The 13,603-nt window shown below is 43.3% G+C and overlaps 1 protein-coding gene across 2 annotated transcripts in view; it reads left to right on the plus strand.

Annotated features, from left to right (window-relative positions):
* The window catches only part of Wdr7 (WD repeat domain 7), a 272,657-nt gene extending 267,696 nt beyond the window's left edge, over nt 1–4,961 (plus strand). For both annotated transcript variants that reach the window (XM_029471767.1, XM_021150163.2), the window contains one exon: nt 2,371–4,961. In XM_029471767.1, coding sequence (XP_029327627.1) covers nt 2,371–2,574 — 204 coding nt within the window. In that variant the 3' untranslated portion in view covers nt 2,575–4,961. The remainder of the gene's footprint in view (nt 1–2,370) is intronic.
* The last annotated feature ends 8,642 nt before the right edge of the window (nt 4,962–13,603 follow it).

Genomic DNA, 13,603 nt, shown 5'->3' on the forward strand with positions numbered 1-13,603 from the left:
ATAGAAGCAGGGGAAGGAGGAGTGGGATAGGGGGTGGGGGGGGGGGGGGGGGCAGGAAAGGGTATAACGTTTGAAATGTAAATAAAGAAAATATGCAATTAAAAAGAAGTGAAATCCATTGAGCTCATAGGTCTTCATCTCTCCACCTCTAACAAGCAGTGTATGCCTTTGAGAACTCGGCACTCCCTGGTCTAAGATGGAAGGCTTTCTGATTGAGGCACTGAGCAGAGCAAAAAAACTCAGCTTATGATGGGAACTGAGATATAACAATGGCTTGTTCATAAAATGTGCCTATCTATGGCATGTCTACAAGATACTCTCTTCCTTTAACCCTTAGTCCATTTCTTGGAAATGGCTATATTTCAAGGAATAAAATAATAATAATGAATAAAAATGAAGGCATATCCAAGCCTGTTATATGCCCTTTGCATCTTCAGCCACGCACGAGCAGAACTCAAGCTTCATAAATATTCTCATAGCAAATCCATAAGGAATTAAAATACTCTGTAGCTATTTATCACCTGAGAAATCATATATCTTCAAAGCATAGCACACTTGTTGATGCCAGTTAATTTTAACTAACCATTTCCTGGATCAATTGGATCTGTTCTATAAGAGGACTAATTATATACTGTTAGGTTTTATAGATGTGAGACTACCTAATCGACTTCCCCATCCTTACCTGCATTTAAAACAGTACGAACCAGTAAGCAGGAAGACTTATGGAGGGTTTTTTTTTTCTTTAGGAAAAAGAGGGAAAGAGGAAAGAACTTGGGAAGGTGACAGGTGAGGTGCTACTTGACTTGAGCTGAACTCTAGCAGAAGGAGTTAATGATGACCATACATATGGTTTAAAATGTGACCTCGTACACTAGTGATTTTTTCTCACCTCTTGTGTTGTGTTCGGCACTATTATTAATGCAGGAAAATCAGTAACATTAGTCATCTTAAAAGGGTTATTACTCAAGATGATTTAAATTGTGAAAATGTCAGCGGAGCCTGCACGCACCCTGCTAGAGATGCCATGATTTACGCCCTCTGACACCGTCCTGCTCCCGAGAATCCTGGAAAAAGGAATGGCTTATATTTTGCCCTGATCCAAATTCAGAGCATGGTATCACAGTAACACATCTTAAAGGTCCAAAGATCCACTCGAATTGCAGCTGCTGGTGCAGCTAGGTCATCATAGGCTCACATGATGGAGGTTTTGCTCACATAGCTAGCATGATGTGGCCCATGTAGATGAAGATGCTTTAGTCACCAGAGGACTAGGAAGTGAATATTAGGGTAAAGGAAGGAGATTATTTCCAAGGCTTCTTTCCAGGTTTCAGGATGCTCTCTCTGTGATTTATGGTAGCACAGATAATGCATATGAAAGTCGTTTAAGTAATATCAAGCTCTTCAAGGAACCTTCAAACTCAGTGGTTCCAAAACCAGACCACTTAGACAACAATTATTTGATATTTAGCACCTTCGTCTAAATACATGGTTGTTCACGATCCATAGTTTTCATTTTGTAAATGGATAAAGAAAAATCACATTTTTAAAGCAAACCCAGAAAAAAAAATTCTCAAAAAGACAGAAAACCATATTGCCCTTAGCAGGATGGCAGAGGCAGGAATGATGGTGTCCTCACTGCTCTCTTGAAGATGAGGAGCTGGGGGCTGAGGAAATGCCTCGGTGGGTGTATCACATACATACTGGGCAAATGTTGTAGCACACCTGGAATCCCAGCTCTCTCGGTGGGCAAGTGGGTGAACTAGAGGAGCTGAATTTGTGAGGCCCAGGTTCAGGAAGAGAGGTGTGACGTTCCCCCCAATATATAAGATTGGAGAGGGATCACAGATGACACCCGACATGACCTCTCACCTCCAATCACGTGCATGTACACACACACACACACACACACACACACACACAAACACATTTTTCCAGAGCTTTTGGAAAGCCAGATGGGCCTAATGGTGGTTGGTGATGGAAATGGGACTTAGGGTGGGGCCCAGGCAGCTCCCACTCTATTCATAGCTTTCCTCAATCTTTCACTTTCCTCAATCAATTATAAACCAAATCCTGTCTGATAGAATGGTTTTAGTCCCAGCCTTAATTTAGCTTCTCTCCTCAGGATCAATGGACTCTTGACTGTCACGTGGTATTCACAAAGGAAATTTTCTCCAGGCTTCTGTGTTCACATCAATGGAGTCATAACCATTTGAAATCTCCTCAGAGGCGTCATTTAGAGTTAAAGAACTCAAAGCTGAGTGTGCAATGCCATGTGGAAGGAGAGAGTAGCAGAAGAAATAAGCCACTCTCAGGAGGAGGAGGGGAGGGTCTTGACTTGTGTCTTGATGTGTGTGTCCCCTGTCCCTGCAGATGAACACCTCACTCCTGGGAAGCATTGGAATGCTGAACTCAGCTCCTCAGCTGCGCTGCATCAAGACCTACCAGGTCCCTCCAGTGCAGCCTGCATCCCCTGGCTCCCACAACGCCCTTAAGTTGGCCCGGCTCATCTGGACTTCCAACCGGAATGTTATCCTCATGGCCCATGATGGGAAGGAACACCGCTTCATGGTCTGACCCTGCTGGCTGATGTCCTGACTGTCAGTCAATTCTGTATTGTCTAGGCCGATGTTGCTCTGTCCTTCCTCAGACTGGGCTGTTGCTTGCTTCCTGCCCCCTCAATACCATCCAGGGCCATGGCCGGTCTATGTCATTTGTGCATGCTTCATGGGGGCAGATTCCACATGGGCAGCCTGTCGATTTAAAGGCACACACATACCACTCAACAGGATGCGACCATTCTGTCACTAGGTAGTTTCTCCCTGCCTGAGGGGACAGCTAGTGGCTCCTGGAGATGCTCTTGTTGCTTGATGCAGCAGAAGCCTGGGAATCATTAACCAGTGTGACTGCACTCCCAGGCCTGGACCAGGACGCTAGCGCCATGCAGAGTCCTCGTTATTGAAGTGACTTCCCTTTGGATTTCCCAAACACCCTGTTGTTTACTAAACCTGTTCCATGTTTACATTGGTTTTTCTTCCTGCTAGCAAGTGATAGACAGTTACTCAGTTCCATTTCTGAGGATTTAGCCATGACCTTCTCGGTAACATCAATTCTGATCTGAGGCTAATGAGAAAATATTAAATTACATCTATATTTTTCCTTCTAGAAACGTTTTCTAGCTAGCTAGCTTTTTAAATGCTCATTTCTGGTTCCGTGTTAGCAGATTTCATAGTTTAAAACACAGATCATCACAACTCACCATGCAGTGACTATGGCCAGCCTTCTAAGGGGACTTTCAACAACGAACCAAGTTTAGAAGCAAGCATATTTGTATAGTGGAGCATCACCCATGTGTCACTAGGTTCTCCTGCTCAGAAAAGGCCTCCTCCCCTTGGGCTCTTCACAACCGACAGTTCTCATATGTACAGCAATGTCACAGTGGGCATTTCAACCTGGCCTTCCTTCCAGATTCTGACCAGTGAGAGAACAACCAGGAAAGCATTTAGGTCAGCACCCTAGCAGTCTCCTAACTGTGTAGACACACTGGTCAGAGTGTACAGAAAATGTAAAGACTATCAGTCGGTCAGAATGGACACTACAGTGAGCGTGTCCACGCTTCAACCCAAACTTAACTCCACTCTCCTCTTGTGTCAAGTTACGTTGGTCGAATTGTAATAGAAGAAAAAAAAATCTATAACAATGTTTTATATGAGTTATTCTTAAATATTTTGATCTGTATTAGTGGGGGTTGATTTGTGTGTTGGTTGATTGGTTAGTTACACAGATTGTCTATTATATACAAAAATTGAAAAGCAGTTATTGAATTCAGAGAAAATATATACTATTAACAGAGGAGCTAAAATGGTGAGAGCATTTAGTCTTAAACTCAGACTGTCGAAGTTTATGTAATATGTAGAAAAGTAGAATCAAGGTCCGTGAATGAATTCATAGTTTACAGTCCTTCAAAGACCATGTGAAGAAGCTAATGTCCTCAGTGTCTTTTGACTAGCAATGTATGTTATTTTCATTGATGGCAACTCTATACTGTCTCTTGGGTTCTGACATTGGGGTTCTTTCAAAAGTGAATTCATTTCACATGCATGTATATCGTACTTATAATGATTATATATGTAGCTTCCAAGAACGAAACCAAGAACTGTACAGTGTAGACTTTCGTGAACATGCTGCTGTATTTGATGGAGATAGAGAAATGTCCAGCAGCCTCTAGAGTCTGCGTCTGTTCAGCACAGGTTTGCTGTATGAACTTCAGAGGGAGAAGTTAAACCAGTTCAAATGATGAGCAAACACAGACTTTAGGGGTTTTTTTTGTTTTTGTTTTTGTTTTTTTAAGCAAAATGTTCCCTACATTTTGAAAGAGATGGGGGACTGGAGGTCAACGACAGATGGTATCACATCATAGAGATGGGCACAAAGCAATGAGGTCACAAACTCTGGTCACAGGTCCAGGCCAGTCCTTCCGTGCCCTGTGTGTATATTCAGAAGAGCACAAGGACTATAAAACTCTGTGCACATAAAACTTCATGCTAGAAGAATCACTAACCGATAGAGTGTCATTTACATTCTCATTAAAATAATGCTCTCTCTGGCTGTTTTGACAACCATAGTTCCCGGCTTCATCTCAGCTTGGATTCCTCAACACTGAGGTGAACCTTGTATTGTCATCCCAGCACCCTTGTAGTGTTTTATTGATTTTGTTGACACAGCACTTGGACCCGTCCCTGTAAATATAAAGACATATGTGGCTTCACTGGTAACTTACAAGCAAAACGTGACATGATGTGACACTTGTGTGAAAATGGTGTCATGTTTGAAACTGCATATAGTGAATGAGTTAAAATGTCTTGTCTCCTAAGACATTCTGGCTGACTCCACCTAGTAGATCCTGTATGCGTTTAAAATTGCTGTGTACATACTTGTGTTAAATAAAACTGAAGTGTACTGAAGGGTGTTTTTATCCTGTTCTTACTGTGTGCTGTGGTCCCTTGTAAACATTCTCTGTGGAAACCCATTTGTTCCTCTTGCCTTCCTGTTTGTACCTATTCATTTCACTCGAGAGCAAGTTTCAGGAAAGGCAACTATGTTTATTCTCAAAGGACAGCGGAGCAGTGGTGAAAGCTCTTGCTTGAGACCAGATGGAAAAACTCAGCAGCATCCTCTGGCCTGGGCAGGGGAGTCGTGCACGCTGCTTAACCTCCAGCCAGACTTGAGCTCAACAGATAGACATTGTACGGAATTGTATCTTGTCAGCCCTCATGACCGGGGTTATCTGCCCAGGAATGAGACGTTGGAGATCATTGAATTCCTCTCATTTCATCTTCAGTTTGAAGTCGAATTTGAATGCTGAGGGGAGAACAACAAGCAAGCATTACCTAACGGCCAACCCCTTCTGCTGCTTTTCATACCAGAATGCAGAGCAGCTTGGAGTTAGCCTGGTATCAGCATCATCCTCTCTGGGAGTTAGACAGAGATGTGTCCTTGTAGGAAAAGAAGAGCAGTAACGGTTCTGTGTGGCTGCTGATCACATAAAGTGATCAAATGTGGAAAGGGCATGACATTAATAGGAAGGTAAAGACAAGCAATGCCGGGTGAACTTTCACCTTTCACCCCTTTGCCTGACTGACAGAACTGAGTGCTGGGGAAAATCAATACTTCAGAGCCAGGAGGGAAATATTTCCACCCTCTAACTAGAGAATATATTTTGACAAGGCCAAGATAATACAAGCTGCACAGGAGAAAGAGAAAAGACTCATTTTTAAAGCTTGACACTTCAAGGTGTTTTTGTACAAGGGTTTAGAGATCGTCAATACATACAAATACCAAAGGTCAAACAGAGAAGCCACAAGAATTTCAAAAATCGGATGCTCCAGGTCTTTTTTGCTGTTTACAAACTAAGGTATGAAAAGAAAATAGACTGCTTAATAGAGGGGCTCGTGTTTGCAATTGTTATTTAAATGAACTGAGCCCACCACTGAGGATTTAAGGGCGTTATCTTTTTAAATTTTGTATCGTCAAAAATATGGATCTACCAAGATGATAGCTAGGTGTTCAAACTCCCTTATTTCTATATCTTAAAGTTCATGTGATTATGACTGCGACTCTAATTTGGTTCAACCATTTACAGAGGAAAAGAATTGGTGCCCCTTTAGTGCTAAAATGATTTGTAGCTTCCCAGATCCTCATAAACAGATCATTTATTCGGGTGCCCTAATTAGGACCCTTCTAAATGAGAGGCTTTGCACCTTTATGGGGGGGGGGGGAGCAACTCAGTCCATTCTTGTCTGCAGATCTGGGTCCCTTCTGTGGATACAACAATGGACAAGCAAACCGGGATTCTTCTTTCCTTACAGGTCAAAAGGCAAGGGAGCCACATGTTGCCAGACCTTCCAGACAAGCTCAGAAGGACAAAGGAATCCTAAGTATAGGCTAGTGCTCATAGCTGAGTCTTGTCGCCCTCTCAAAACGATCACTGAAGTCCAGCCTCAGTTTACCTACCTTTCCTCTCATTAGTAAATGCCACTCTTTGCTGAGGAGATAAGTCCGACTGGAGAGGGTCAGTTTTGGTATCTCAGAGTAAGAATGCTGATAATCCAAGGCATTGGATAATCTAAGAATCCCCAGAGAGAGCCTGGAATGGCAGCCTGGTTTGCAGATATGGCATCAAGTAAATGGATGCTACACTGTTAAAGCTATGAGATTCCCCTATAGAAGAGCAACAATACTCACGAGGTGCTCCCTAAGTGTAAGTGGTGCTCCCAACACATATGCAGAGGGACAGTAGATTAAACAGTAAAGGTGACAGTGGTGACTTGAAGAGCAACCGCATAGTGCGGGCCATATAAGTAATGGGTTTCAATGGGGCATTTTTATATGTGTCATTATACTTCCAATTTGCCCCTCCTGTTTCTGTTTACATAGATTCCATTATCCTTGCCTGACCCCCTTTAGACCTTTCTCTACTTTTGTAACCTCATCTCTACTTTCAAGACTTCCTTATGCGCGTATACCTCTCTATATCAATGTAAATCTAGATTCTACACATGAGAGGAAATATACACTATATGTCCTTTTGAGTCTGGCTTATTTCATCTAACATGATCTCAAATTCTGTTTTCTGACACTGTGTCCCCAGTCAAGAAGCAGAGAGAAAATAATGACACTCTTGCATTTCCTTTTGCTTCAGTCTGAGCTCACAGTGCAGGCAAGGTGCCAACCACATTCAGGGTGAGTCTCCTCGCCTCTAGAAACTTCCTAACAGGCACACCCAGAATTTTATCACCAAGGTGAATCTAAATCCATCAAATAGACAATGACATAAACCACCTCAAGTCTATTCCTCAGCACCTTGGCATCCAAATATTACTTTTAACCCTAACAGCCTATATTCATCAAAGAGTATCCCTGCCAGGATAGCGGCCACTCCAGCATCTACTGTCACATGGAATGTTTGTGCCATTTTGCTCCCCTATTCCTGATCATCCCACCCTAGTAAATACTGAAATATACCACAACTTCCTAAAGCAAACAAAGTCACACTACTGTACTTATAGCCCTTAGCACCAGCTTTGGCATGACAGCATGTTTCATGTCCTATAACAAACAATTCCCATGTGTCTTTCCTAACCAGTCAGGGAGGCTCCCTGAGGGTTCAGGTGTGCTTTGAGACTAAGTTAGGCATTTGGCATATTTGATATATGTAATTTCATTCAGTCCTCTCAATACTTCTATAGGTTAAAGCATATTCTATAGGTTGGAAAACTACCATACTGACAGGTTAAGGAACTACCCTGTGGTCACACAGAGAGGTAAGTGGTAAAGCTAAGGTTAGATTCAAAGTGCTCTCCCCTCTCACTGATGGACAGAGTCTTCAAGGGCAATTCCATAGTACCTGGAGAGACGTGGCTTATTTTTATATTGACCTCAATAAAAACAAGGACTTCAAAATCCATTCTTCATTTATTTATTACACAATGACTTATTGAATGCCTATTATTTTCTAGGCATTTCCAGGGAGGGCGAAATTAATACGGCCCAAGCACTCGCATCATTTATGCATCTCAAAATCTATCTAGCTAATGCGGTGCATTCTATAAAGCCCATTATACACACTGCACATGCTTATGCATACAGACATGTATTCTCTCTCTCTCTCTCTCTCTCTCTCTCTCTCTCTCTGTGTGTGTGTGTGTGTGTATGTGTGTGTCTGTTTGTCTCTTTGTGTCTGTGTCTCTGTCTCTCTCTCTCTGTCTCTCTCTCTCTGTGTCTGTGTGTCTGTCTGTCTCTGTGTCTCTGTCTCTCTGTGTCTCTGTCTCTCAGTCTCTCTGTCTCTGTGTGTCTGTCTGTCTGTCTGTCTCTCTGTGTCTGTCTCTGTGTCTCTGTCTCTCTCTGTCTCTCTCTGTCTCTCTCTCTCTCTGTCTCTCTCTCTCTCTCTCTCTCTCGCTCTCTCTGTATGTGTGTGTGTGTGTGTGTGTGTCTGTGTGTGTGTGTTGAACTTGGGGCATTTCTCAGGATGAACTCAGTCAATATTCTCAAGGCAGTGAGCATGGACCCCAAGTGGCCCCCACAGTGACTCCAAGATCTGATTTTCTTTTACATGATTCAGACTTTTCTTCCAGACTCCAGCTAAGAGCTATGAGCATCCATGATTCCATTTCTTTTCTCTCTCTCTTTCTCTTTTTTTTTTTTTGAGCACATGTCTTCAGAGCCTTTATTCAAAAAACAATTGGTTTAAACCTAAAGGGTTCAATGGAGGCAAAAAAGGAGGAAGGGACAGGGGAAAGAGATGAGTGTCTGGCGTAGAAATGAGGAAGGTGACATTCAGAAAACTGTTCATTTGAATATATGCTTATCAGTAGTTGAAAATTACATTCATTCATTCATTCATTCATTCGTTGTGTCTGGTGATAATCATCAGGCAGTGAATGAGGTGCTAGGCTTGCAGTGTGAATGGAATGATGGTGGGGTCTGCTGAACAGGGTTGCATTCTAGAGGAGTGGGACAAGGAAAATCCAAATTATAAGTACAAATTGTCATAGGAGTGAAAAGACATCGAGGAGAAGGTAGAACCCCAGCATACAATGGCAGAGGTAAGCAGAAGGAGGTCAGGGCAGCCGCATATCTTACAGTAATTTCTAGGGAAAGAGACCCCAAGAAACCAGAAGGAGGAACCATCCAGAGACTGCCCCACCCGGTGATCCATCCCATAAACAACCACCAAACCCAGACACTATTGCATATGCCAGAAAGATTTTGCTGACAGGACCCGGATACAGCTCTCTTGTGAGGCTATGCCAGTGCCTGGCAAATACAGAAGTGGATGCTCACAGTCATCTATTGAATGGAACACAGGGTCCCTAATGAAGGAGCTAGAGAAAGTACCCAAGGAGCTAAAGGGGTCTACAACCCTATAGGTGGAACAACAATATGAACTAACCAGTACCCCCTGAGCTTGTGTCTCTAGCTGCATATGTAGCAGAGGATGGCCTAGTCGGCCATCAATGAGAGGAGAGGCCCTTGGTCTTGAGAAGATCATATGCCCCAGTACAGGGAAATGCCAGGGCCAAGAATCGGGAGTGGGTGGGTTGGGGAGCAGGGCAGGGGAAGTGTATAGGGGACTCTCAGGATAGCATTTGAAATGTAAATGAAAAAAAATCTAATAAAAAAAAAAGAAATACTTTTTTAAAAAGTTAAAATACAAAGGTGAAGTCTTCGAGGCAATATGGGGAGGAGGTACAGGGGGTGAGCAGAGCATTGTCCCCTGAGTTTTGTCCTTGTTATTATATTATCGAGTCAACAGTTCCATTGTGAAGCCACTTCCAGATTTTGAAAGCATCCTGGATGGTGTGTTGTGACATGGCAGGAAAGACAGCCAAGCTTGTGAACTGAAGCCTGAAAAGGCTTTCATCAGTATTTAGCAGTTTGGCTTCTCCTGCGAGGTCTGGGAAACTCATTCAAAATAGGCCATGCTCCATCTGTTGGCTAAACCTAGCAGAAGGTCGATTAATAGGAAATGAAGAGATACACATGGAGGTGTGATGGCTGCTCTTGGTTGTCAACTTGACTACATCTGGAATTACCTAGGCACACCTGTGAGGGATTTTTTCTCTTTATTAAGTCATTTGAAGTGGGAAGAGCCACTTGTAATCCAGATCTTTGAGATGGGAAGATAAACCTTTAACCCACATCTTTTGAGATGGGAAGATTCGCTTTGATCTGGGCCACACCTTCTGCTGGCAGCCTGTATAGAGGAAATGGAAGAAGGAAGCTCCCTTTCCTAGCCTGCTTGCTCTCACTCTCACTAGCGAGTCCATCTCTTCACTGATATTAGTGCTGATTTCTTGGGAATTTTGGCATATACTAAAGACCAGCTGAGACATGCAGCCTCATGGATTGAACAACTACTGGATTCTTGGATCTTTAATTGGTAAAGAACCCTTGTTGGGCTAGCTGGATCACAGCCTATAAGACATCTAATAACTTCCCTTTATATATGTGTGTCCATGTAAATGCATGTATATATATTATATTATATTATATTATATTATATTATATTATATTATAATAGGGAGTGAGGATGAACCAGAGACTCCCTAGAGGGAGAAGAACATCTGCACTTTCCTTCCTGGGAGAAGAGCTTTGTTGAAGAGCTTCCAGAGGCCACCATGATGGAAGGCAAAAGCAGAGAGGGTGGGTGGGAAGAAGGGGGCAAGAGAGGAGGGAGGCAGGTGATGTGGAGTCTCCCAGGCTGGAAAGACCTGCAGTAGATTGGCTGTTCTGAAGGACCAGTCCATGTTCAAATTTGAACTCTACAAAAACCATGGACTGACTCATAGGACAGGAGAAAAATGGCTGAGATACTGTAGCAATAACTAGGAAGCTGCTACAACCATCTGGAAAGAGATGGAGAAGCTAAAACATCTCCTCCCAGAGCAGGCAAGGAGACATACTCAGAGAAAGTGATAGGCTATAGTAAGCACTGGTGGGGGTACCACTACCAAAGCCCCAGGAAACATGTTTGCAATAGGTCTCCTACAGATGCTGGGCAACCTGTTTCTTAAATGGCTCCATGATTTAGACGTGTCACGGCATCTTTCTGAGCCTTCCTTTGTTTCCTTGAAAAATGAAGAAAAGCTAGATAATCCCTACACATGGTGGTCATGTGGTGTATGATCCCCAGAATAACACCTTGGAGGGCCAACCAAAGCACCACACAAAGCCCAAGCCAGTCCTGGGAAAACCAGGGCTTAAAAAAAAAAATCCCTGAAAGAACCCAAGCATCCTCACTCCCAGTTTAGTATCTACTTTCCCATGACATTTTACAGATTGAGGACTGAATCCAACGCAGCTAGAACCAAGTGAATCCAAAGTGCCTGGTGCATTCAGCATTTGGCTAAGAGCATGACAGACATCCTATCCAGCCCTTGGTGCACCATAAAACTCTACTTTGTCAGAAGGATGCCCTGTTTTAGCCCCAGAAAGGGAGGATGGCTAGGGAACACGTAGCCTGGCCAGCATGGGGCACTGCTGTATTTGCCCATGAAGCCATCATGAATGGGAGACACGAGTGCACCCAGAGAGCCACAGAGCAGGACTGTTGTCTACATAGAGCCACATCTCTCTCAACAGGACCTGCTCTTTGTAAGGATACACAGCGTGGGACATCGAATTTAAGCCAGTTTGTCTTATAGGAAAGGTAATAGTGTACAGAAATAGGAGGTTCAGTTTCGAGCCTCGGGTCCACGTAGCATTTGCGAACAGTGACTCTTGACATGTAGTTTTAGTTCATTTATGGCCATTTCCTCTCCAGGAAATATAGATGAAGCCACCATGCTAAGAGATTATCACCAGAATAAGATCAGTCAGTAATATGGAAAGCATTTAATAAATTGTGAAGGCTTCCTTCCCCCCACCCATTTGCTTAGAAATAATTTCAGACTTATAAGCAAACTTTAGAAACAATTCCCACATTCCCTTACTCAGCACCTTTGAATATAAACATGTGATATAATCAGAGTTCAATAATCAAGTGCAGTAAATTAAAACTGAGCCGTATTCTTAAGCTAAGCTACAGCCTTGGGATTTTTACCAAAAGTCTTAGTAAATATTCTTTTTCTGGTCCAAGACTCACCATGGAATCCCAAGATCATTGATTCTGATACCAATTTAGACTCTTCCAATCCCCAATGGCCATAGTCTCCCTTGTCACTTGTCATTTTGACACTAAGAATGCAAGTTAGTCTGTATAGAGCCCAGTCACCTTCTCTACAGTGGAGGTGTTTTCTATCATCTATGAGTTTCTGCTGTGGCTTTGCCTGATGCTTCCCATGCAGGCGCAGAAGATACACTTTTGCAAGAATAATGGAGAGAAGTAAGGGGTTGGGAAAGACTCCATGGGTAAAGTGTTTGCTCTGTATGCATGAGGGTCAAGGTTCAGATCTCCAGAATCCACAGAATGCTGACCACACGTGTATGTGTCAGTAATTCTAGTGCTTCATTGAGCTGTGAGGTCAAGAGTGGAGACAGTCTACTGAAGCTCACTAGGCAGCTAGCCTGACTGTGCAGCGATGATTGACAGACCCTGACTCAGCTAAGGTGGATGGAAAGAACTGTCAGCCATGGTTCTCTCTCCCTCTCTCTCTCTCTCTCTCCCTCTCTCTCATTCTCTCTCCCTCTCTCTCACTCTCTCTCTCATACTCTCTCTCTCTCTCTCTCTCTCTCTCTCTCTCTCACACACACACACACACACACACACACACACACACATGTCCCTCTGGTTGTCCTGTGTCAGGAGGCTTATACTGGATATGGCCCTTTCCCTATGATTTTTTTTCTTCGATCCCTTGAATGATGTGATGTCTGTGAACTATGCAAACAAACTATGATTTTGCAGTGAGCATTTAATGAGCATTTCATGGAGGAGGCTTTGAGATCATGGAAAGACACTGTTCCCCTCGTCCTTTTGTCTGACAGTGTCAACATCAGGATGATTCTTGGTTGTGTCCCTTATGGTGATGGTTCTCTCACAAATGGAGATTTGCTGTTAGTAAAGTTGGTTGAATTATTGCTCTTATCAAACAACATTGCAAAAAAAAATGAAAAGTTCCAACTGCTTGTTCACAATCATCTAGAAAACTGTGATTAGGATTTTGAGGTCAAGCTTTCTTAACTGGAGAGAGCCAAAGGTACAAAGAGGCAAGTGGAGCCCTAACCACACTGGTAATTCTAGTGGCATGCATTCTCATATGAACAGATAGCTCCTGCCTGCCAAGCCTCTGCTGCCTTGAAAGAATGAGTACTGCCTGTCTACCTGTCTTTTCCTGGCTATTGGGAACATTTTGATTCTATGAATGTCTGAGGCTCCAAAGCAGCATGACCACAGGACCAGGGGATGTGCATGAGAAAGGTCAGTTGTGCCTGATGGCAGATTATCAGGGCTGGGGTCACACCATCCTGCTCCCCATCTCCTGGGCCAGTACCTCTTCTCAGATCAGCATGAGAGCCAGTTATGTGATGGGGCCCTTCATGGCTTAAAGGATTTGCTGCTAGGCCTTGAAGAGTGAGAGACTCATTACTGGGCTGAGGACTGTTA

Source organism: Mus caroli, chromosome 18 (genome assembly GCF_900094665.2).
Source record: "Mus caroli chromosome 18, CAROLI_EIJ_v1.1, whole genome shotgun sequence".
NCBI classification, from domain to species: Eukaryota; Metazoa; Chordata; class Mammalia; order Rodentia; family Muridae; genus Mus; species Mus caroli.